The sequence below is a fragment of the Gobius niger genome, assembly GCF_951799975.1.
Source record: "Gobius niger genome assembly, chromosome: 7".
NCBI classification, from domain to species: Eukaryota; Metazoa; Chordata; class Actinopteri; order Gobiiformes; family Gobiidae; genus Gobius; species Gobius niger.
Window position 1 is genome coordinate 16,796,395 of NC_136858.1, and position 23,076 is coordinate 16,819,470.

General features: G+C 41.6%; 1 protein-coding gene across 2 annotated transcripts in view; it reads left to right on the plus strand.

Moving 5' to 3' along the window:
* The window catches only part of adam12b (ADAM metallopeptidase domain 12b), a 92,318-nt gene that overhangs the window by 38,996 nt on the left and 30,246 nt on the right, over positions 1-23,076 (plus strand). For both annotated transcript variants that reach the window (XM_079559549.1, XM_079559550.1), the window contains exons 4-11: positions 3,935-4,013; positions 6,977-7,056; positions 8,594-8,783; positions 10,566-10,631; positions 13,336-13,407; positions 14,297-14,466; positions 15,247-15,331; positions 17,797-17,945. In XM_079559549.1, coding sequence (XP_079415675.1) covers positions 3,935-4,013; positions 6,977-7,056; positions 8,594-8,783; positions 10,566-10,631; positions 13,336-13,407; positions 14,297-14,466; positions 15,247-15,331; positions 17,797-17,945 — 891 coding nt within the window. The remainder of the gene's footprint in view (positions 1-3,934; positions 4,014-6,976; positions 7,057-8,593; positions 8,784-10,565; positions 10,632-13,335; positions 13,408-14,296; positions 14,467-15,246; positions 15,332-17,796; positions 17,946-23,076) is intronic.

The window sequence follows — 23,076 nt, forward strand, 5'->3', positions numbered from 1 at the left end:
TAAGCATGTTGTTCCACTCACTGAAATACTTTTGGCGGCTTCTGAAGCTGTAGGTTGTCAATTTTTCATGAACAATCCTTTATTGCATTTCAAAAATCTGTCTGAAATATTTGAATCTGGCTGTCAAAGTAATGACCATATTTTCCGGACTTTAAGTCTCACCAGCCAAAAAAAATGCATAATGAAGAAGAAAAAATCAAATATAAGTCGCTCCGGACTGTAAGTCGCACCAGTCTTGGCAACTACCTGGGCATGGAGGCGTAACTGCACCGTTGACAAGCCTCTCCTGGCAGCACATTGTTCAAGCACCCATTTGTGAACTCGTTCCTCTAAATGTGGCCATCTAGCTTTTAGCCCATGATTAGCTTTTTTGGTCTTCGTCATTGCAGTAAGAGTTGCCTCCGCTTTTCGCTTCTTTCGTTTCTCACAAGTTTCTCGCTCACTCCAAACTTTCTTTTAAATCTTCAGTGATACAGGAGTAGCAGATCCTGGTACACAAGCGCCCACTAGTGGCTGTCAGTGTGAAAATAACAAAAATGTGAAATTATATATTTGATATACAGTATATTAGTCGCACCGCCAGCCAAACTAGGAAAAAGTGTGACTTATAGTTCGAAAAATATGGTACTCCGTTTGGGCTCCTTTTTTTTTTTTTTCACATTTTGGCTTGACCCAAGACTAAAACATACATTTATTTATTTTATTAACTGTTTCTTGTGGAGAGAGTGGGCGGGATGTGGGTGGGCTTTCTTTCCTTTCTTTCATATTCTTAGTGAGTTTTATATCATAAAAGGAAAGAATAAAGGATCAGTTGAAATCATCCATCAAGTCCAGTCATTTCACCCAAATTGCCGTCCTCATTGAAGCGTAAATTGCGCGTGATCGGCTGCATGTTATTTGCAACCAAAAAAAAAACAGGAATAATGGAAATGTTTCATCCGCCTCTGAGGAAAGGAACGTAACTACATATTCAGGAGAAATGGCATGACTAAAGCACCCAGGCGAACTGATGAAAATGCCCCATCCGTCTCTGTGTGAACTGAAGAGATGTGCTTATAAAGAAAAGACAAAATGAAAGAGCCAATCTCTGTTTTTACGCACCCCCCCACCCCCCCACAAAGGGAGACATTAGGAGAGAAGGGAAATGAAAACACTGCACGTCAGATCACCAACAGGGTCACTTTGAGATTCAAAAATACAAAAAAGAAAACACTTCTAGCCCCAATATGATGCCATTGAAATGTAACTAGCCAGAGCAGAGGGGGAGCGGCTGCCCAAAAACATAGTAAATATTCATGGGCTTGTAAAAACCTGTGTACCCAAGCCAAACAGTTGATTACAGGCTGAGTCCATCATGTAAAACTCCCAAGCTGTAATGCCCTCTGTGTGATAGGAGTGCCCTGAAGCAGCTTTTCTCAAAATGCAAGAAACACACTGGTATCAAGGTTTCGCGTAACTTCTGGTACCACGAAACAAATGAATGGTACTCAGCCCTACAAGACACTAAGCTGAAATGATTACTATGCGCTTATCAGATTGGGGTTTCTCCTCACTATTGGCATGATGAAGCACTTAAAAACGTTGAGGAGACAAAGAATACAGAGAGGATGAAGGGATGATGAGATGATCCCAGTTTAAATGGGTCATAAATGTAAGTTTAAGTAAGTCTGACACGTGTTGTTTTCAGCCATGTTTGGGGAAATACTGGACAAAAGTTCATTTCTATTCTTTGTCTAGTACAAGGGGCTGGAAGGATTTCAGTGTGTGTGTAAGTAGAGATGCACCGATCCAGCTTTATTGCCTCCAATACCAATACTGGGGATTTGAATATCTGCCGATATCCGATATTGACCGATACTATGATAATTTCTTAAAAGTGGCTGTTGTGAGTGAAAAAGCTAGTCTCTTTTCTCCAGTGTGAGATCAATATAGTCTAATTGATTGAACATATTGTTTGCAAGAAAAAAATTCTTGCAAACAATATGTTCTATCAAACTGCAATGGAAAAGCCTTCAATTACTGGACTTTTCTACACTAAATATATGACCAGCTATTTAGGTTACATTAATATGAACAACTCACATACAGTGATCTGAACATTGTAACTTACGCGGCACGGTAGCGCAGCGGTTAGCGCCTCCGCTTCACAGCTAGAAGGTCCCGGGTTCGATTCCCACCAGGACGGGGCCTTTCTGTGTGGAGTTTGCATGTTCTCCCCGTGTCTGCGTAGGTTTCCTCCGGGTACTCCGGTTTCCCCTACCACTAAAAACATGTGCAATAGGTGAATCCTCCAGCCAGGTGATTCTGACCATCAGCCTGGCTCCACATCATGGAGATGGGTCCCCGGGCGCGGCACGGCCGTCGACCACTGCTCCTTACGGGTTGCCCCAGTGGCATCGAAGGATGGGTTAAATGCAGAGGACAAATTTCCCTACGGGGACAATAAAGTATACAAACAAACAAAACAACTTCTGAAAAACAAATATGTTATATATCAGTTATTCTTAAAGGGACTATAGGGAGTTTAAAAATGTTAAGATTATGTATTTTCCTCCCCCTACATGTTCCAGCCATGTCCTAATGTGTAGAATGAGCCCAGACCTGTTGACCACAACTGCCTCTAAAATCCTGCACTGTCACTCAAAAAGGTGTCACTTCGGGTCCGAATTGCCGTCATGCACGAGCTTAATATAGAAGCTGCAGTTACACATGTGGCCTGAGGTGGCAGTAGTGAGTATAAAATAGCAAACTTGCAACCAGCCCCTTTAAACAACATTGAGTGCAGTGGCCAAATTTATTTCATTCGGCTACTTTAGGTGATCCATTGTTTCTGTCCCAGCCTTGATTAGTTGTTAGCTTTAGCATGCTTCTGCTAGCTTTAGCATACTGTTGCTAGCCGCGGTATTTTGCACCTCAATTAAAAATACTCTGCCACTGAATTCTCCAGGTTCTAAGTTTCAAAATGACATGCAACATGTCCATATTCACTTAGATTTAGTTGGTTATCGGATATTTCTTTCCAATACCCGATATTGTATTTTTTCCGAGTATCAGCTCCGATTTCGGATCGATGCATCCCTATTTGAATCCCTCACTGAAATCCCTCACTGAAATATGTTTGGTGGAACTATAACTGTTTGCATGTACATTGTCATCCAGTTTGATACAGGGCATGGACTTGACCCAAGACTAAAATATATATTCATCAGTATTCATCAAGAATGCCGACAACAAAAGGAGAGCAGAAATGTGTTTTGTTTGCTGTGTTCCTTTATGGTGCTGAGGTGGGGTGAAAGGTGTAGCTGTGAATCCCAAAAGGCACAATTATTTCCCTGTGTCTGATTTTCACCTTGATGTGGAGCAATAGCACCTTTAGCAATGCGTGTGCCAGACTTTAAAATTGTTTCACCTGGAAGTAAACCAGCACTTGTATTGCTCTCCGCTTTACCGTAACTCTCCATTTATAACATCTAATACAGAGCTCAAATATGTTGCTTTTGGCTTGCTTGGGTTTTGTCAGTCCCCTCTCTCCCCTGTTCCTCTCTCTGTGGGCTCATCCCGGCGCCCGGTGTCAGAGTGATTGTGCAGCTGCAGAGGATGGGTGTTCCTGCCGCTCCTCGGCCAGCGCTCGCAGGGTGGGGGGACTTGGTTCACGTGTCCGTCTGCTCACGCCCCGCGGATCCAAACAGACACTTCAACTTCATTCCAAACGCACCCCCGCGCACAAGCCCAAAATAATCGACTCGACGGGGGATTCTCACTCCATCGAGCCGAATACCGGGGGATGCAAAGACTCCGATCACACCATCAATTCACATGAAATCCTCCCCTGAATGCCAAATACGGCTTTATCCATAAAATCTAGCTTGAAAAGTCAACTTGGATATCTCGTTTCATCTATTTCTTTTTTTTTTCTGTCTTTCTCTCTTCTTAGGGGACTTTTCGCGAGTCATTACACAGAGACACATTACCGAGAGGATGGAAGCGCAGTCACGGGTGCTCACAACTTTACGGTACGGTGCCAACTCCAGTGCTTTTTGACATTTATGGGCAGCTTGACCTACAGTGGCGCCCGGGCAGTCACGCTGTAAAAACTGACGCCTTTAAAAATGGGGCAAGGAGGAGCAACTTTTTCTTGCATTTACATCGTGGGCATTTGACCGCGCGAAGGTTTATGGGGTGGTGGTATTTTGGAAGGGCTGGAATCTCCCTGGGTGGATTCCAAAAGCTCTTGTGTGGCAAAGAGCCCGCGGCCTACTTGTTGATAAGCAGCACTTTACATACAACATGATTATCAGGGGGTTTGGATCTGGAATCCCCTTATTGCAGATCAAGTCCTGCAGCCATCCACACGTGAGCTATTAACTGGCACGTGCTGATGACTTATTGAGCAACCATATCTCAAGTTGTAGCAATGGTTTCAGACAGTAGTTATCTGGATTGTAAAGAATTGAAGACGTTACGCCTCTCATCCAAGCAATCTGCCCACTAGATTTAACTTAATCATGACTCTTAACCAGTTCCTGGCTGTTTTGAGAAGGGTCTGAACTCTGGCCAGAAAACCACAATAGCAACTTTCTCTGCTCCGACCCGGAGGCCCCAATACACACTAATTCAATCATGAAGAAGCTAGCAGGCTAACGGGCAAAGCTAACTGCGGGCTAGCGTCACTTAGATAGTTTTTACAGCCAAGTTTGAGTGAAAAAAATGATCTCCATTGCGTAATTGGATGTACAATGTCCCTCTCTCTCTTTGTCTTTTCTGTCAGTGTAGTATTTACTCTCACGGGCAATTATTGAGTAAAAAAACGTAACATGCCACAACACCCGCAGTGACGCTTATAGCCTCTAGGGGCATGAATTACTTAGTACTGCTTTAAACTAACCCTAAACTTATACCCCTAATCCAAACCTTAAGAATAGTGGAGTTTACTAAAGGTGTTTTATTGAGATTCATTTAAATAAATGTTGTCATTTTCTGAGAAGGTCTGGAGCTCCACTTGACAGAAACAACAAGGTCTTCGCTTTCAAATGAGGCCAACATACTCTTAGCTTTCACTGGCCTATAAGCTCTAAACAAAACCTGACTAAAAAGCGCCAAAAAAGCGTCAAAAACCAATAAAAACATGCCCGGAAAGCAACAATAGCACAATTTTAAAAAGTTACAAAACCACAACGAAAACTCACCAAAAAAACATGTGTCAAAATTGCAACAAAAAATCTGCAAAAATGTGACACAAACGTGATGGAAAAGCAACAATAACTCAATGAAAACGCTTCGATCAGTTTAGTTGGTCTTTCACATGAGGCGTTACTCTGGCCTAAAGACTGTAAGCTCCAGCTCAAAAGCCATTAGATTTGGGTAAAGCCGGACTTGGAGGAAAAGGTTAAGGAGATAGACCTGCCATAACCTGTCCCTGTTCTCTTGTTCACTTTTGCTTGAGGAAACTCAGAAAAGCTTAATAGTTAGATGAGCAATAAAATGTCAGTCCAATTCTCCAGCGAAAGTTTTGAAAGTTTGTACTACAATTAAAAACTCCTTGATCCAAAGTAGATCACGCCTCGACCAAGACCTAAGAGATTTAATTATACAATAATAAATGTTGCATTATCCTTGCTCCTATTTTTTTTTTTTTTAAAGCATGTCCAAGCTAGGAGTTCAGCTACACAGTCTCCAATTTTCTTCCTCTGCTTCTGCACCTCTTTGTCACACGTGTAATCCCCTTATGAAACACCAGCAGAATCAGCCACGTGTTCTTTTTACCTGTTTGTCTTCTCCGCAGCTCTGGCGCTGTAAACTTCTTTTATGCGCACAACTTTAAATATCTCTCATTCTAATCCCCTGTGCACGGTTAACCCTAATGCCTTTCATCTGTGCTCTTCTGTTTGGACCTGAAGGCAGTCTCCGAACTTTAATATTTTATCGTACAGCCATTAAGGCACAGAGAGAGAAGAAGAGAAAAAAACATGATCAACGTTACTTTTCCATTTGTGTAATTTAGGTCAAGGCGAGTGCGGTGTACCACACATTTTGTTCTTTCTGCCAGGTGTAATGCCTTGTTATTTCGCGGCTTTGGAGATTTGGAGTGGTACTTGACATTAAGTGACGTTTTTTTTTTCTCTCCGAATATACAGCTTCCTCTTGTGCGCTCATAGATGTCCTAATTTCTTCTGCTACCGGAGCATTGTCCTGGAAAAATGAAGACAAAAAACAATGACCATATTACTGTCAGTTCCCATTCAGATGACGTTGTTCCGCTTTAGTCTTTTAGTGCGAACATTTTAGTCACTGTTCAGAAAATAAAAATGGATGAATTAGTCATGAAAGAGTCTGAACTAAACAAATGGCTGAGTGGTCTTTTGTGCAATGAACAGCAACAACATTATGACCAACACATTGTGATTAACCTCTTAACCCACGCCTGAACCGAGCACATTTTCTCCAGTTCGGCTTTACCCAAATCTAAAAGCTTCTTTAAGGAAGTGTCAAGATAGCAACCAAAACGAGTATGAAAACGCCACAAAAAAGCTACAAAAAAGTGACGATAAGGCGACAAAAAAGTGACGAAAAAGTGATGACAAAAATGACAAAAAAGTGACAAAAGAATGCCAAAAATGTGACTAAAACATGATGCAAATGCACCATAAAAAGCAAACAAAAAAATAAATGAAAAAGTAACAAAAACATGACGAAAACGTGAAAAAACACATCGACAAAGCGGGAAAAAAAATTGACAAATCATTTTTGTAGGGTTTACTGTGGCTTTCAAATGAGGCATTACACTGTTGCTCTCCAGTCCAGACGTTTTTAGATTTGGGTAAAGCCGAGAGAAAATGCTCTCTCGGTTCAGGTAGGGGTTAAGAGGTTAATAGTTATCGACCAATTAAAACTTCAATCAGTGAGAGTAAAATGCACAAACGATGTGACCTTACATTTTTGCCTGTGTTGACTAATATGTGGTCTGATTGTTTTCCAGCATAACTGCTACTATCATGGCGCGGTCCAGGGGCATTCGCGCTCGGACGTTACTCTCAGCGCCTGCTCCGGTCTGCTACGGTGAGCATTGTAATCAGCTGTTGCTCTTCAAAAGGCACTGGCCTTTATACGCCGTCTGCCTCACGACTGTTTATGTTTACTCTAGTCACTCAGAACAGCGGCTTGTCTGTCCTAGGAGCGCCAAAGTGCCATCGGATAGTTTGTATGTGCTGCAGGAAGCAAGCAAAATGTCACACCTCATTGGGCATGTCCGCGGAGGGAGCCAGTAAATGTGCCCCCTCTTGTGTTCGTAATTGGCTCGGAGATGCTGCTAATGACCAGAAACATTGAAAGATAAGGGAATTCAGCACACTTTGCTCCGTGTGGTTAATTACACAGGCCTTTTCAACAGATGTAGAGCGAAGCAACGGCATTAATGACTTTTAATAAGGATGTATTGTACTAAATAGAAATGTAATTTTGCTTATAATCCAAAATTAAATTCACTATAATTCATATCAATGTTAAAGGTGCATTATGTAACTTTTTATGCAGCTGATGTGTGAGTGGCCAGCATGGCGCCTTTACTTTCCATCACAGTGGTCTCTAGGTCCTAGAGAGAGTCTAGGACACTCCAGGATCAATTGTTTGGAAAGTTTTCACTGCTGACAGACCCCCACAACAGAAAACCTACAAAACAATTTATTTATTTATGGTTTATTTGGTAGGGACAGTGCAAGTTAATGAACAAGCCACACCGGATTGTAGCCTTAGGCTAATTTTCATCCGTCGTCCCCCATGCGCACTCTCAAACACACTCTCATACATCCTGGCCTATTGTACATGTTTTTAGTGGTAGGGGAAACCGGAGTACCCGGAGGAAACCTACGCAGACACGGGGAGAACATGCAAACTCCACACAGAAAGGCCCCGTCCTTGGTGGGAATCGAACCCGGACCTTCTAGCTGTGAAGCACAAGCACTAACCGCTGTGCTATTGATCCTGGAGCGTTGTATAGACCACCGAGATCGACAGTAAAGGCGCCATGCAGACCACTCATTCAGCCGCTGGGTCACTACAAGGTCAAATGCGCACAAATAGCTACTTTTTCTTTCCACATAAAAAGTTGCATAATGCACCTTTAATGTTTTGTTTACAGATTTCACAAAACGTGTACATAGATTGTTTCACAGGATTTGCGTGCCTTGAAAGTGTAAGTGTCTATGTCTTCCTTCACAGAAGTTGTGAAACAATCTTGGCATTAGGTTCTCAAATGAAAATTTAGAATTTTTTTAAGGGAACATCAACAACCTGTGGCGTTGTTGGCAGATGGGCTGGGGTCGGCTTAGACACAGTTTGGACAATTTGTAGTGTGCCTTTAATTAAAGTCATTCTCAGTTATAATCTGAGGTTTATTTCATGACCATGTTAGTAAGTGTCATTTTTAATTGGTTTGGATTCATAACATGTTTCCATATAGTCCAGCTCTACCAAAACAAAAATGTAAACGCGAGTGCATTGTTGCTGATCAGTCTTGACACAGAGATATTGTCCCCTTCCGACAGACGGATATTGCTTGTTCTTCATGGCTTTGTCTTTATGTCTTGCGTGAGTGCAGAGGCTTCATCTCACTTCGGAACAGGACATTTATCATAGAGCCAGCGCCGGGCCGTGACACCGCAGACCACTTCATCTACAGGGGGGAAGAGCTCGCACCGCCTTCGGGGTCCTGCGGTCACCTCTCCAATATGTCCACCTCTGCACCCGCGGACCCTCTCGAAAACCCTTTCCAATCCTTCCACTCCAGGGTGAGATTATATTGTCTTACATCCAGCAGAGAGCATCCTTCAAAATGCACAGCGATTCATCTTTTTAGATCTCGTAATTTGCTAGATTCGGTTTGCCGCAGCTCGCAAACCAAAATTTGATGAAATATAAATGGCTCTTGACTAAAGATCAGCAGCTTGGCAAGGATCCCGGTTTGGATAACTTCCTAAAGGTGTTGCCATTGGCTGGTTTTATATCTGTTCTGAGCCCAAATGGGAAGGCGAGAAGCAGAAGGTTTGGCTGTAATTTGTATGGAACAGGTGCGGTATCCATCTGGCCCCTAGTACCGAACATTAACAAAACTCAATTTATGTCAGGTAGGACGACTTATGGACGGGCACTCCTTAATGACCCCGCGGTTTTATGTTCTGAGGGGACAGGGCAGGGACAGGAGAAATTTAGCTCCTGCTAGGATTTTGGCATGTTCAAGTTTCAGCTGGTGTAATCACATTAAAGTGAATATGTTTTACCGGAGACGTGCAGATGGAATTGGTAATAAGATGTCAGGGCAGCTAATAGGTCCAATGTAACCGGTTTGTGGGTGTTCACCAGGGGCACAAGAAGAATGGTGTTGCGTATTTCATAAAGATAGGGCCAAATAGCAAATCAAGATTGATCTTATCTGTTAGGTACTAGATCAGGGGTGCCCAAACTTTTTGTCTCCGAGGGCCAAAATAAAAATGTGCCTGTGATTCAAGTGTGAAACACATATAACTGCAAATAATAATAGAAACTTTTTTTCAGAATACATTTGCATTTTATTACTTGTGCAAATAACAAGCTACATTAAAACAAATGTTAAAGCAGTGATAAGTAACTTATGCCCCTAGAGGCCATTAGCGCCACTGCAGGTGTCGTAGCATGTTGCTGTTTTTTACTCATTAATTGTCCGTGAGAATAAATACTACGCTGACAGAAAAGACAAAGGGCATTATTTTTTTTCACTCAAACTTGGCTGTAAATACTGTTTAAGTGGTGTTAGCCCGCAGTTAGCTTTGCCCGTTAGCCTGTTTGCTTCTTTTTTCATGTGTATTGGTGGCCCCTACCCGGAGGCAGCGAAGTTGCAATTGTGGATTTCTGGCCAGAGAGACCAGGGGGAGATGAAAGACTCCCCAATCATCCCATTAACACTTGTATTACCCCCAGAGGGACTACGGAAAGGATGTATTAAATTAAGTACTGCTTTAAAGCAAATGTTGCTTTAAAAACTATGGCAAATGCCTAGTTTTAGGAGAACAAAATCAACAATTGCCGGAGGAGTGAAACAGCGCCCCCAATTTGACGCAGGTGGATAAAAGGTGTACTGCATCTATACTGTAAGGGCATACCAATGAGAATGAATGGGAAAAGTTATTATTAACCATATCCGGCCGCAAAAGTAGGTCACCCTCTGGTGGGCCAATGGAATTGTTCCGCGGGCCCCACTTTAGGCACCCCTGTACTAGATTATTTAGATTTGTTAACCAGTTCAAAATAATGGGCCAAAATGAAGCTTGTAGGTTTGGGTAAAGCTGAACTGGAGAAAATATGCTTGGTTAAAGTGGGGGTTGAGAGGTTAAGGGACAATCTTGAAAAATCGTGAAAAAATCTCTGTTTTTAAGAATAAGACAGGGAAGTTTAGTGTCTGACAGTGCTTACTTGAGTGGAGATGGTACCATTGTAATAAAAAAAAATCTTTAAAGTTTTGTCACGTGATCGGCTGGTGTTTTTTGTTGTTGTTGTTGTTGACTAATTTTTAACATTATTATTTTGCTCCTCCCCAGCACAAAAGACACACCCAGAAAACCACAAAGTACGTGGAGCTGATCATTGTGGCTGACAACAGAGAGGTAAATGCTCCTACCCGGCTGCTGTATGAATATTATTATTACGGTAAAAACGTGCTTTCAGCTTTTGTTTGTGCATGGGAAGGATCTGGGTATAAGCTGCAGTTACTCAGAGAAGCTCCCCCGGGGACTGGAGAATTGGGTCAGTGTGTGAACAGCAGTGTGGTCTGATGGCACAGACAGGAAGTGCTCGCAATGATTCTCCCAGCCTCGCTCTCAGGAAACAGGAAACAGCCCTGTGGATGGAGAAGCCATGTGACCGCTTTATTAGGGCTTTATGTCTGAGAGAATCTTTACATTATTCCCTCTGGTGCCAGAAATAGTGAAAGTTTGTTGTCATTTTTTTCTGAGAAATTCCACAGCGCGTGTAATTCGAACTCCACTCAAATGTATACTAAATCAGGTATAAAAATAGGAAATTAAACTAATCTCCAAATCACTAAACTTATTGAGGCAAGCCGAGAAGATAAATGCCAACAGGGAAGGGAATTTATTTGTATAGTGCTGCTTTTACATACCTATCTCACAAAGCTCTTCATACGGGACATTACTCACACCTTATTTCTTGCTCAACAGTTATATGAATGATTTAACTACTAATGCCATACATGGTAATCCCACAAGTTCTTCCGTCCTGGTAATAACCAGGTCCGACCTTACTTTGCCTCCGAGATCAAACAAGACTGGCATTCTGAAGGTGGTGTGAAAGATGAAAGATATAACTTTTGTTTTGTTCTGAGAAATAAAATTGCTTCAAAATGATCAAGCATATTTTGAAAGTCATTTTGATGGATCCCTGACATAAAAAATGCAAGAGCAGTCTTCTCTCTCAAAGACAAATGCACCTGGCTCACTATCTATTACACTCTGAAAGTTTGAGTGATGGAGCGCGCTGTCCTAATTGAGAGCACAGATGTTGCCAGATCCACTGAGCTTGTTACATCTTTCATATGGGCCCGATGTATATTGAGACAGTACAGTACCATATGTGCTTGCAGTCTTCTCTTCCTTTGCTGAAACACAGCGAATGTCACATAGTGTTGCCTTTAAAAAAAATGTTTGGTAGGAAGGATTGTTATTAGACGATATATAGCCTTTCAGGGGACAAAATTAGGAAATACAATAATGGTAAAAATGGGAGAAATGTTACATAGCAACAAAACTTTATGTATATATATGCAGTATATAAAAATATATATATATATATATATATACACTATGCGATATATCCCTACCTAGCCACAAATGAGTTTGCAATCTAAGTGGTTGGAGTTAGCAGTTGACTAAAGATGTCTTAAATCCATACTTTGTGCCATTTCAGACAAAAAGTAAAATACAAACTTAATTATTGTGGATGTTTTTGTTGACGATAGCTACCTTTTAAACACATGTCCCTACTACTGTTAGCTAGGTCTGACTTGAAAATGATGACTTACAGCCTTAGAGCTGAATAAACTCATATGTAAACTAAACAGCTAATGCTACAATGTTGTATTTCAGTACAACATTGTGACCAAAAGCAAAGGTTCATCACTGATACAGTGGTGTTGTTAAAGTTTTATCGTTATCTACACATCACCACAGAGGGACAACACTGCTGTCTTCATCTCGTATCTGAACTCGGACCACATATTGTAATTACCAGTTCGAGTGGTGTTCCAAGCTATTTTTCCGAGGAAATGTATCAGTTTCCTTGGAAATTTACCAGTTACTAGTTGCCTGGAATGCGGCAATTTTTTTGTCCTGGGAGCAGGAAATTACCAGCTCATCTCCATGGAGACCTTGCTGCTAAACACAAGTTACACAAGGATTACATTTGGTCATTTTCCATATTCTGAAATTTCAGATTTTGAAAATAGCATTATCCATGTCTAGTTGTACATTAGGATCGGCTTTGGTATCGCGGGCATTGATTATGTTTTAAAGGTTTTTTGCAGGTATTTGGCTATTAAAAAAGGCTTATTTAAAAAATCCCATAGCCTTACTTCCTGGTTGACCAAGCGCTCTGTCCATAAGCCCCTCCTTAACCCCACCCCTCACTCTCCTTCTGTATGACTGCTGTCGATTAAAAGATTGTTCCATCATGTGCGAGTGGCTCAAAACAGAACTCAAAGAATGTGTTTGATAAAGAAACAATATTGTAACATGGTAAAACGCTTATAACAGGTTAGTTGTTGTGAAATGGCAAAAGTCAAACCTGGAATGTTCCGCAGAGTGACTTTGAGTGTGTTTATAGATCCTCTGCCTGCTGTAGCTTCATTTGGCTGAAAGTGTGGTGTGAACGTCCTTGTTTACTCTCTAAACCTTTGGCCAATTGATCTTTGCCTCAATACTCAAACTTGCAAAGTCACTTCACATACAAAATATTCCTGTCTTTAATTTTGCAGCACAGGGTCCACTTAAAGATGCGTTTTGGCTGAACTCGCAGCGGGGCGTGAACAGAAGGTCACCGCTTTAAATCCAAAGCTTTTTCCCCCGGTTGCCAGATCTGCCAATACACTTACTCCCCTGTGGGCCTGCCATTCGTCACGCTAACACCGGGAGATTTGTCCGCATCCAGATGGTCACAGCTTGACAGTCTGGCCGAAAGCTCTCACTAAACTCACCCGCTGCAAATATTTTCATACAAAACAACCGAGAGGACGCCATTTTGATTTCACCCTTTGATTGATGTGTCCGTTTGGGCTAACATTTGTCTCCGTTTCAGTTCCAGAAGCAAGGGAAGGACGTGGAGAAAGTGAAGCAAAGACTGGCGGAGATAGCGAATTATGTAGACAAGGTAAAGGATCCTCTTCCCCATCGCGCAGGGGGGATAAATCACTTTTTAAAATAGAAATATGGCTGCCAGCCGAGATTAATGGCTCAACCGCGTGATGGATTAATGTCCCACTAAAACAGCTGCTTTTAGGCCGTTCACAAGCAATCCCAGCGCTGTGTGTGTGGACGAGTAACTAGCAGGTGCAAGAGGGGAATTGGGGTTTGAAAGGGAGCAAGGATTCGATCACGGAGAGGGCCTTCTGAGGGGATAGATTACGCAAGAAGGAAGGAGATGGCTATCGCTAAAATAACTAATTATTTGATACTGCATCAATGTTGATTGAGATAAATCCTTTTTTGGGGGGAACTTGAACTCTTCTTCAACCGTCAGAGCTTTGAGTTGACTGATGTAATCCGACCAATTAGCCAGTAACACCAGAGCAATGTCTTCATCAACGTTGCAAAATTGCAATATTCGATAACGGCCTCGAATATGTGCTGCCTCCATCACAACACAGAAGGCTCCAATCACATCCAAAAAATATATATATATCAGGACAAAAACTGCGCTGAAATTTAAGAAATGTAGGAACATAGTGATTTAAACATAGCCTTTTTGTTGTTGTATTTTTGCCTGTGGGGAAGAAAAAAAAGGAAATCTCAGTCAGTTGAGAGACATCAGAGGTTTTGTGACATGCTGTATGTATTGTGTCACAAATGTGTTCACAGCATTTCCAACAACACCGCCGTGCCCACATATTTTTCTCAAGGTTAACATGCAACATCGAGCAAATATCACGCCGTCACACGCCTAAATGCGCATCGATTTGAGTATAACCAGGGGTGAAGTGACAAGCCCACAGTCTGCCAGATGATGTTTACCTGTGATTCTCTGTGCCTGTCCGCCTCAGTTCTACCGGGCCCTGAACATCCGCGTGGCTCTGGTGGGCCTGGAGGTGTGGAGCGACGTGGATAAATGTCCCATCACTCAGGACCCCTTCAATACGCTGCACGAGTTCCTCGACTGGCGGAAAGTCAAGCTGCTGCCTCAGAAACCCCACGACAACGCGCAGCTCATCAGGTGGGAGGGAAACGTAGGATTGTGAAGAAATACTCTTTAGAAGATAAGTTTGATCTAAAATATGTAAGTCGGAGATTGTAGAAATCAAATCGAAAGTGTTAAGTGCTGATATAATGATTTCAAATGTCATATGCACAACTTCAAGAGCTTTAATTGGAATGTGCTCTAGCATTTAAGGGGCAGCTGAGGGTTGTGCACTGAACTATTTTCAGAATTGCAATTGCAGCACTTAACTTTGGGAAAAGCCAGCACAGTATGTTTACATTGTGTTGCAGAGGGCAATAGTAAAGGCCCGAGAGCCCTGTTCCTATTACTGCAGTCCACTATGTCCTTATTTGTTCCCATACTGCGCGCTGTAAATGTTGCAGTAGATTGGAAGTATTCTTACATGACTCTACGGACCTACCTATACAAGATTTTACTATGTGTCAGCTTTTAATGATATACGTAGTTAACGTGAATATATTTGTGACTCAAATCACAGTAAAAGACAATGATGTCAGGAAAGTCCTGTTGAGTGCACTTATGATAAATGGGGCTGTTATTGAAAACCCAGGTCTAAAATTTCACACTCAGTGAACCTGTCATATTACCAGACACGCGGGAGACGTGTGTAATCGCAATTTCACAGTCTTTAGATATGGCCACAGAGGAACTTGAAAAATGTCTTTCTTCTGAAACACACCTGACGGATCTCCCACAGTGAAGTTTCAGTACCAGAAATGTTCAATGCAATAACACACTGCCTTTTCTGTCTCCTTTACCTGTGTCCTTTTGCAGTGGGGTTTACTTTCAGGGCACCACCATCGGCATGGCCCCCATCATGAGCATGTGCACCGTGGAGCAGTCTGGAGGCATTGTGATGGTGAGTGTGCAGCCTTCAATCTGGCTCTTCCTCAGAACAGTAGCTCATGACGGAATGACATTTAAACATGGCTGTTAATTAGAGGTTGACTGATATATGAGGCCGATATTTGGGGATTTTACAATATCGGCCGACAAAAGCCGATATCTCTGGGACCAAAAGTGATATAGATTTCCCGTTTTTTGCATTGGAAAGAGGGTAAGTCAAGGCTTTAAAACCTGGAGAATTCAATCCCATAGTTAGTTTTAACCTCCGCAATTGGATTTTTTGATTGTCGCGCAAAATGCAGCGGCTAGCAACAGTATGCTAATGCTACCGGCACGATGCTAATGCTAAGAGGGGCTAATCAAAGGTGGTACAGAAACTAAGATTGAATCACTTAAAGTAATGAAATAAAATTGACCTCTGCTGGAGTGGCCAAGTATTTATGTTTTACAGGATTATAGACCAGACATTTGAAAAAATTGGTCAAAAATATCAGTCGCACATCGCGGCCAATAGAAATCCCCAAAAATCGGCATCGGCATCGACCTCTAGTTTTAATGCTGCAGACTGGGTTGCGACTGACTTGTTTTAAGCACTTGCGCAATAGGTTTTCAAAATCCTGTACAGTTCCATTTTGTAAGCACATACACATTAGCAATATTTGCTTCTTCCCTTGTACAGCCATTCAATTTCACGCAGCCACTCTGATTTTTCTCCTGACACATCTAAAGAAGGGTTTCTTCAAGGACACACCATTTAAATGTGTGTTTTATTTTTATGTCTACTCCCAAATTATTTTATTCCAAAGCCAAGCAGTGGATCACAATAACAAGCTCACGTCACCTCTAATAAGCTGTGAGAAAGCCCTCGCTTTCTCTCTCTCTCTCTCTCTTGCATCCACAAATGTGACTTGATACATATTATTTGTTTCACCAAGACTCTAATCAAATATGTCTCATCTCGCTCATGTAGAAATGAAGAAAACTGTTGAAGACCCCGGCCTTACTGTGTCCCTGTAGTGGAGATGATTGTTTATAAAGCATTATGGGCTATAGGGAAGTGCATTTCCCATTAATGCAGGCAGTAGATATTTTTCGCTGGGTCTGGCAGTTTCAAGATGTCTCCAGATGTTTGACTTCCTCATTACTTACAGCTGGCAGATGGTTTGGACAGAGATTTGAAAGCGCAACAACACAAAGCAGTTAGGAGGAGGGCGGCCATTTTTCATCTCTCTCTTCACCAGCCACCAGGATCTTTTATTCTGCTCCACGCGCGCTTTTCATTTTCACAGCTTGTACCAGCGTAATACAGTTTTTGGTCATAACTAAAAGTCACGTGTCGGGGGGGCTATTGTGAGAATTGTAAAAGCTGACAATATCTTTGGGGCTTTTTTTTTTGTCTCGAAAATGAGGTTTTCTTCTCCCCACAAAATGATATCCGGGAGGAGGCGTCGATAGCATTGTGGCGGTCACAAGCGACACAATCTCCGCAGTTACGGGTCATGGTTTCCACAAAGTAACGTTGGTGGGCTCTGGGACTTGTGATTTACTCGCGCTGACTCTGATATGAAGGTCTTTTTGTGAGGGAGCGTTGGCCTGTGAATTTTGTAAACAGAGCGGAGATGAGAAAAGTTTTCCCATCCTTCCGGTTCAAAGGCAGGGCGCAACCCTCCTTATAATCAGACGCTCAACTTTGACACACTATGTTAGAAAGAAGAGAGCGGCTTTCCCATGCACTGTACAGGAGCAACATTTCCGGGTGGGCTATGATATGGCGAACATGTTCTTTCAAAGTATTTGCTTGCAGAAAACATTAAAAGAATGGTAATAAGTGGTTCAATAATGCAATAGATCAAATGGACTTTTATTTCAGTTAACAAATTGGTTGATGGAATTAAACGTTAACAAAGTATTATGTTCCAGCGCTTATCAATTTAGTGTGAACACTCAAAATATCCAAACATCGATATACTTTTGATTGTTTTTACTTGCTTCTTGTTGTATTATGACCCCTAACCTCATAAACCCCCACCTTAACCAAGTGCATTCTATCCAGTTCAGCTTTACTCAAATCTAATAGTTTGCAGCCTATAGGCTAATGTAACACCTCATTTGAAGGCTAAGATCTGCGAATCTCATCTAAACTGATTTGTTTTTTTAATTTTTTCGTCACATTTTCATCACATATTTGTCACTTTTTCGTCACTTTTTTGTCACATTTTTGTCACTTTTTGTCACTGTTTCGTTACTTTTTCGTTACTTTTTCGTCACATATTCGTCACGTTTTTTACCTTTTTCACGTTTTTGTCACTCCTTTGCTACATTCCCATTTGCGTTTTAGTCTCATTTTTTGACGCTATTTTGACACTTTTTACAAAGAAGCTTTTAGATTTGGGTAAAGCCAAACTGTAGGAAATGTGCTTTGTTCAGGTGGGGGTTCACTGAATGTAATCAAATAACTCTCATAGTTTCTCGCTGCAGGACCACTCGGAGAACCCTCTCGGAGCGGCTGTCACTTTGGCTCATGAGCTCGGCCACAACTTCGGGATGAACCACGACACTCCGGAGCGCGGCTGTGGCTGCAGGATGACCGCGGACCGAGGAGGCTGCATCATGACTCCCTCAACAGGGTGGGTTCATTCATCTGTTTTTAAAACAAATCACTTAAAGAGGGGGTATTATGCTTTTTTCAATCACATAGCACCAGTCTATAGCACACTACAATGATGACGAAACCTTCTGTTGGTCTGTAAATGCAGTAAATTAGAATAACTGCCTTGTATAAAATTGCTCTAAAATGGCTGTAGTGAATGTCTTGAAATAGGCCTCTGTCTCTTTAAGAACCTCTGACCCTTTCCGACACGCCCCCTCCACACGCTGTCTGTGGCATCAGTGGGGAGGGGGTTCTGTTGAGGTGCAGTGGTTGGTTACTCGGCTGGTGATGAAAGCTCGGAGGCGTCTCCAGGAGGTGGAGGCGTTCCTGGGAGGACTCAGGCAAACCTATCCCTAAAATGGCTGCCATCAGAGTTTTTACAGATTACTCAAAAATATGTGAATGTGCCAAGGCAACACTTCAGGCATGTTTTTAATGAGGGAGTGATATAATAACATGATGTAAAGCTTGAAAAAGTCGATTTTGCATAATACCCCCCCTTTAAACAGGAAAGTAGCTTTAGTTTAGCTGTAATGTCAGTGAATGTGTCGGTAACCCTGACAACCTGTCGAATCCATATTGAATGCTTGGACACTGCCTTGGTCAAAGTATTGTTCATGAGCTTGTTATAGAGATCTTCAAAGATGGTTGGAGAAGCCCTTTGTGCGTTACTTTTTATGAAACTATTCTGTCCGTCTGTTTGTTTGCTTTTTTCTTTCTTTTTAATGGTTTTCATTTTCTTAAAGGTGCATTATGCAACTTTTTATGTGGAAAAAAAGGTCGATATTTGTGCGTATTTCACCTTGTAGTGACCAGGCGGCTGAGTGGTCAGCGTGGTGCCTTTACTTTCCATTACCAAAACGCACACATTTTTTTTCCGCATAAAAAGTTGCATAATGCACCTTTAACGTTTCACATTCTGGAGTTAACACAGATGCGGTAAAGAATGTTAAAATCGTTCAAGTAGTAGTTGCTGTGCGGAGTTTAAAACTTGAGTGGAAGAATAACTAAATTCTCAGGGCTATGTTGGAACTTTTTCTGATAGAAAATTAAATTTATGTTAAATTTCAAATTTTACCTTTTTGAGAATTTGCAGAATAAAGTTTTAACAGGACAAAAAAGAGAGAAGTGAAGAGCCTAGTTATTCAGAATGATTAACTGTTGTGACCTTTGTATAATGAAATGTTGGGGAGAATGAATTAATCTTTTTGTAAATTCAAAAATATGAATGAGATTAATGTGAAGGTTCTGTGCTGAGTTTTCAATTAAATGTTTTGCTAGAGAATGGTAATCCTTCCTGAGATAATGAAGTCCACTTGTAGAAAGTCTATTGGTGCACTGGTCTGGTCTGTTTGTGGATTCTTATTCAAACTGAATTCACAGACACATCTGCACTGACCAAAAGCATCTCTCCCTGGACTCTGCTGCTATGGACCAGGTCACACTGATAACACAGCTCCTTATGCTGATGGAGTCTGTGCTGTTTGCAAGAGTGACCAGATAACAGTCGCCCGCCTTACATTTACAATATGACCAACACAAGCAGAGAGGAATGCAGGACAGAGAGTGTAGGTGATACATGTTTTGCTATCACCTTTATTCTGCTTGTTTGACATTGCGGTCACCGTTTACTTTATTATACAGTACTATGATACAGTACTAACATTGTAATAGAGTGGGGACAGCATGAATGGAGCATAGTGCATTTTGCAGCCCTGTTTCCACATCACCAAGAAAATACTGTCTATGTTTTTTGGTAATTTACAGTCTCTATGCCGGGTTTTAATTAATCCTTGCATGAAATAAATTAGAAGTCCTGCTATGTGATTACCATAATTATCTTGTTTTTACACATTGAGATGCGTTAATCTCCATCCTATGTTCATGTTATTGCTGTGCTTTGCTCACCCGTTCATAATTTGTCATCTCTGACAACAAGCATTTTCTCTGGTCTCTGTTTTTGTTTAGTGGTGTAGTTTGAGGAATACAGGTTTGCAGTATTCCTCAAACCTTTCATACCCAGTATCTCCTCATTTATGATTTGAACTTCCAGGTTCTGAAAAGGGTTTCAAAATGACCAAAGATTGACAAAATTGTGCCTAAACTGGGTGTAAACCAGAAATTACATTACATGATTAATCTCTTAACCCCGACCTGAACAGAGCAGATTTTTGTCAAGTTTGGCTTTACCCAAATCTATAAAAGCTTCTTGAAAAAAAAAAAAACATCAAATAGAGACACAAATCAGAATGAAAACGCAACAAAAAACATGCCAGCGAAGCAACAAAGACTCGACAAAAAGCGACGAAAAAGTTCCAAAGAAGTGACGAAAATGTGACGAAAACTCGACAGAAAAGTAACCAAAAAAGCGATGAAGAAGCAACAAAAATATGACAAAAATGCAACAAAAAAGTGACCCAAAAAAAAAGCGATGAAAGAACAAAAAACATGACAATCAAGACAAAAACACAACAACAAAATTTGACAAAAACGCTGCGTCAAAGTGACAACAAAGTTCCAATCACTTTTGTACGTCTTAGCTTTCAATATTACACTGTTGCTCTCCCATCGAGAAGATTTTAGATTTGGGTAAAGCTCACTTCAGACGGGAGGTAAGAGGTTGAATTACATCACTAAAGAATTTCTTTACCCTAAGTGCCATCTGAAGATCATAGTTTGAGAGCCACAGTCCCCTTACGCACATTTTTCTTTAAATTTATCACATTGTCAAACTCTATATAAGCTGTAGCTATCCACTGACATATCACATACGGTTGAGTTACTCTGTTTGCAGACCAGATAAATAATCTAATAGGCGAGCTGCCAGGACTGTATTGCCTTAACTGACCTTTTACCAAAACAGCTCTGGAGTGGATGAAAAACTGTCAGCATCAATTCTGAGCAGTGACAGCAGCGACAAACTGAGTTCCTATTCAAACAGTTATCTAAAGTACGCTTTGACGGGCACTATGGATTCATGCGCCCATGCATAATGCAGAGTAAATACATTTTTTAAAGCGTGGCCGAGTTTGTTACTGTCACCCACTAAGAACGGGGTGACAAGGCTTTACGATGCTGATTATGACCTTTACCAAACACCAAGGGAGCAGTTATCAATGTTTCCCACATTATTCTTATGCTAATTGGATATTGACTGTTTGAAAAGACCTGCATTTATGGGGGGAAAAGAACTGTTCGGCTCTTGCCCAATTGTTCATTTCATTGCTAATTGTAAATCTAATTCCAAAGCACACCATCTGCTTGTAAAATGCAGACGCATGCATTGTTTTTTAATGCTTTACAGGTTCTGCATATAAAAGTTATTTTTCATTGCTTTGATGCAGAACTACACAACTCACATAGTTAAGATGTGCTTTTGTTCAGGTATTTATGTCACTGTCTTACATTTGGAAAAAGGTATATTGATCTAAAGTGCCATATTCATTCATTTTCTCCACCCAATGGGGATTGCAAATCACCTCCGGCCCTTTGAGACCTCTCTTCTACGGTGCTCACCTTCGAAAAAACACACAGCTGCCTCATCTGCTCGGTGGCTGTGTTTTACGGTGAACCATAAGGCGCTGCTGCTGCTTACCGTTTTGTAGAAGGGAGTGTTTTTGCTCTCGCTGCTCTGGAGGAGGGGTGAGCTTCGGGTAGTTGCCACGGGAGATTCAAAGTCAGGTTGTTTTCCGATACCAGTGCTACAGGTATTGGTGTCGATACCACAGACAGACATCGGGAGCCCCGCTTTTCACTGCTTTATCCTCTTCTCCATTTTGGCATTGCAAATTGCTCGTGTTTTGACTAGAAATTTGTATCCATGTCGTGATGTATCTGTATTTTTATTTGTACTGTTTATAATTTACTATATGTTTGAAACAGGTCTCTCTTGCAAATGAGAGTCTCAAGGGACAAACTTGTATAAATAAAGGATAAATGCAAAATCGGTATAGGCAACTATCCAGAGCCTAAGCAGCTGCCAATATCGGATCAGATTGTAAAAAAATGAGCATCACTAATAACAAAGATAAGTCAAATACGCATAAATTATTCAGCTCTAGGTATGTTTTTGATGAGGGGACAACAATGTAAAGCAATAGGAAGCTCTAAAAACACGATTTGGCTTCACCATCCCGACAGCATGTATTCTTTTCTTTATCCTAGTCTTCAGCATATGCCTTGCCCCTCCCATGTCGACAAACCCAGACTTCTACATCTTCTCTTCCTTTCCAGTATTTCCAATTACTTTATTGTTATTCCGTCCATTAGCCCTTCTGTCTGGACGCATGTAGACTGTAAAAGCTCACTTTCAGTTGCCGGGGCTTTTTGACTACAGTCCGCATTTGGTAGCCCGCTAATGGTGCAAGAAGCAGGCTGCATCTAAATGACATGATTATCTGTGACGCTGCCAGCTGCGATCAGGGCCAGAGTGCACCAACAGGAAGATACGCGGAGCTGCTTTATGGCCCGGATTGACCGGATTGAAAGGCTACGCAAGGAGACTTTTTTTTTTCTTTTCATTTGTTTAATCTATTCTCGAGCCATAGCTGTACTACATAGAGACAGAGGTGAGACGAAGGAAATGTTTAAGTAACTGTGATGACTGTCTGGAGATTTAGATGTCAGGACGAGACCGGCATTGGGGGCTGTTCTTGGAAGTTTGAATATTGTCGACTGTCTGGAAGGTGAGCTAAGAGTTGCATCAGCAGGAGAGAGAACTTTTTCTTGCTTTTTTTTTTTTAAACTCAGAAATGTTTCCGGTGATTGTTGTGGTCTGTGTCAGTTTGCTAAGGCTCTGGACTGGCAGAAACAATCGACCCTGGCTTTTTATCCCCCTCTCTACTCAACTCTGGCCTGGCATAGTGTAGTATGAGCAGCTATCAAAAGAGCGCAGTATTTAGATACGCTCTTACCTCTTAAGGCTAAGGGAACACAAAGGCCAGACTCTTAAAGTGCACTAATACAACTGAAAGCTGAGTGCAACGGCTAAAAGGCAAAGGCAACAACAAATTGGGTCAGGGGAGGTGAGGAGGAACTAACTGGCATTATCCTGAAGCCGTTCTACAACTTGGGCAACAAATGTAGTAGAACGAGGTCCATTTAGCTCA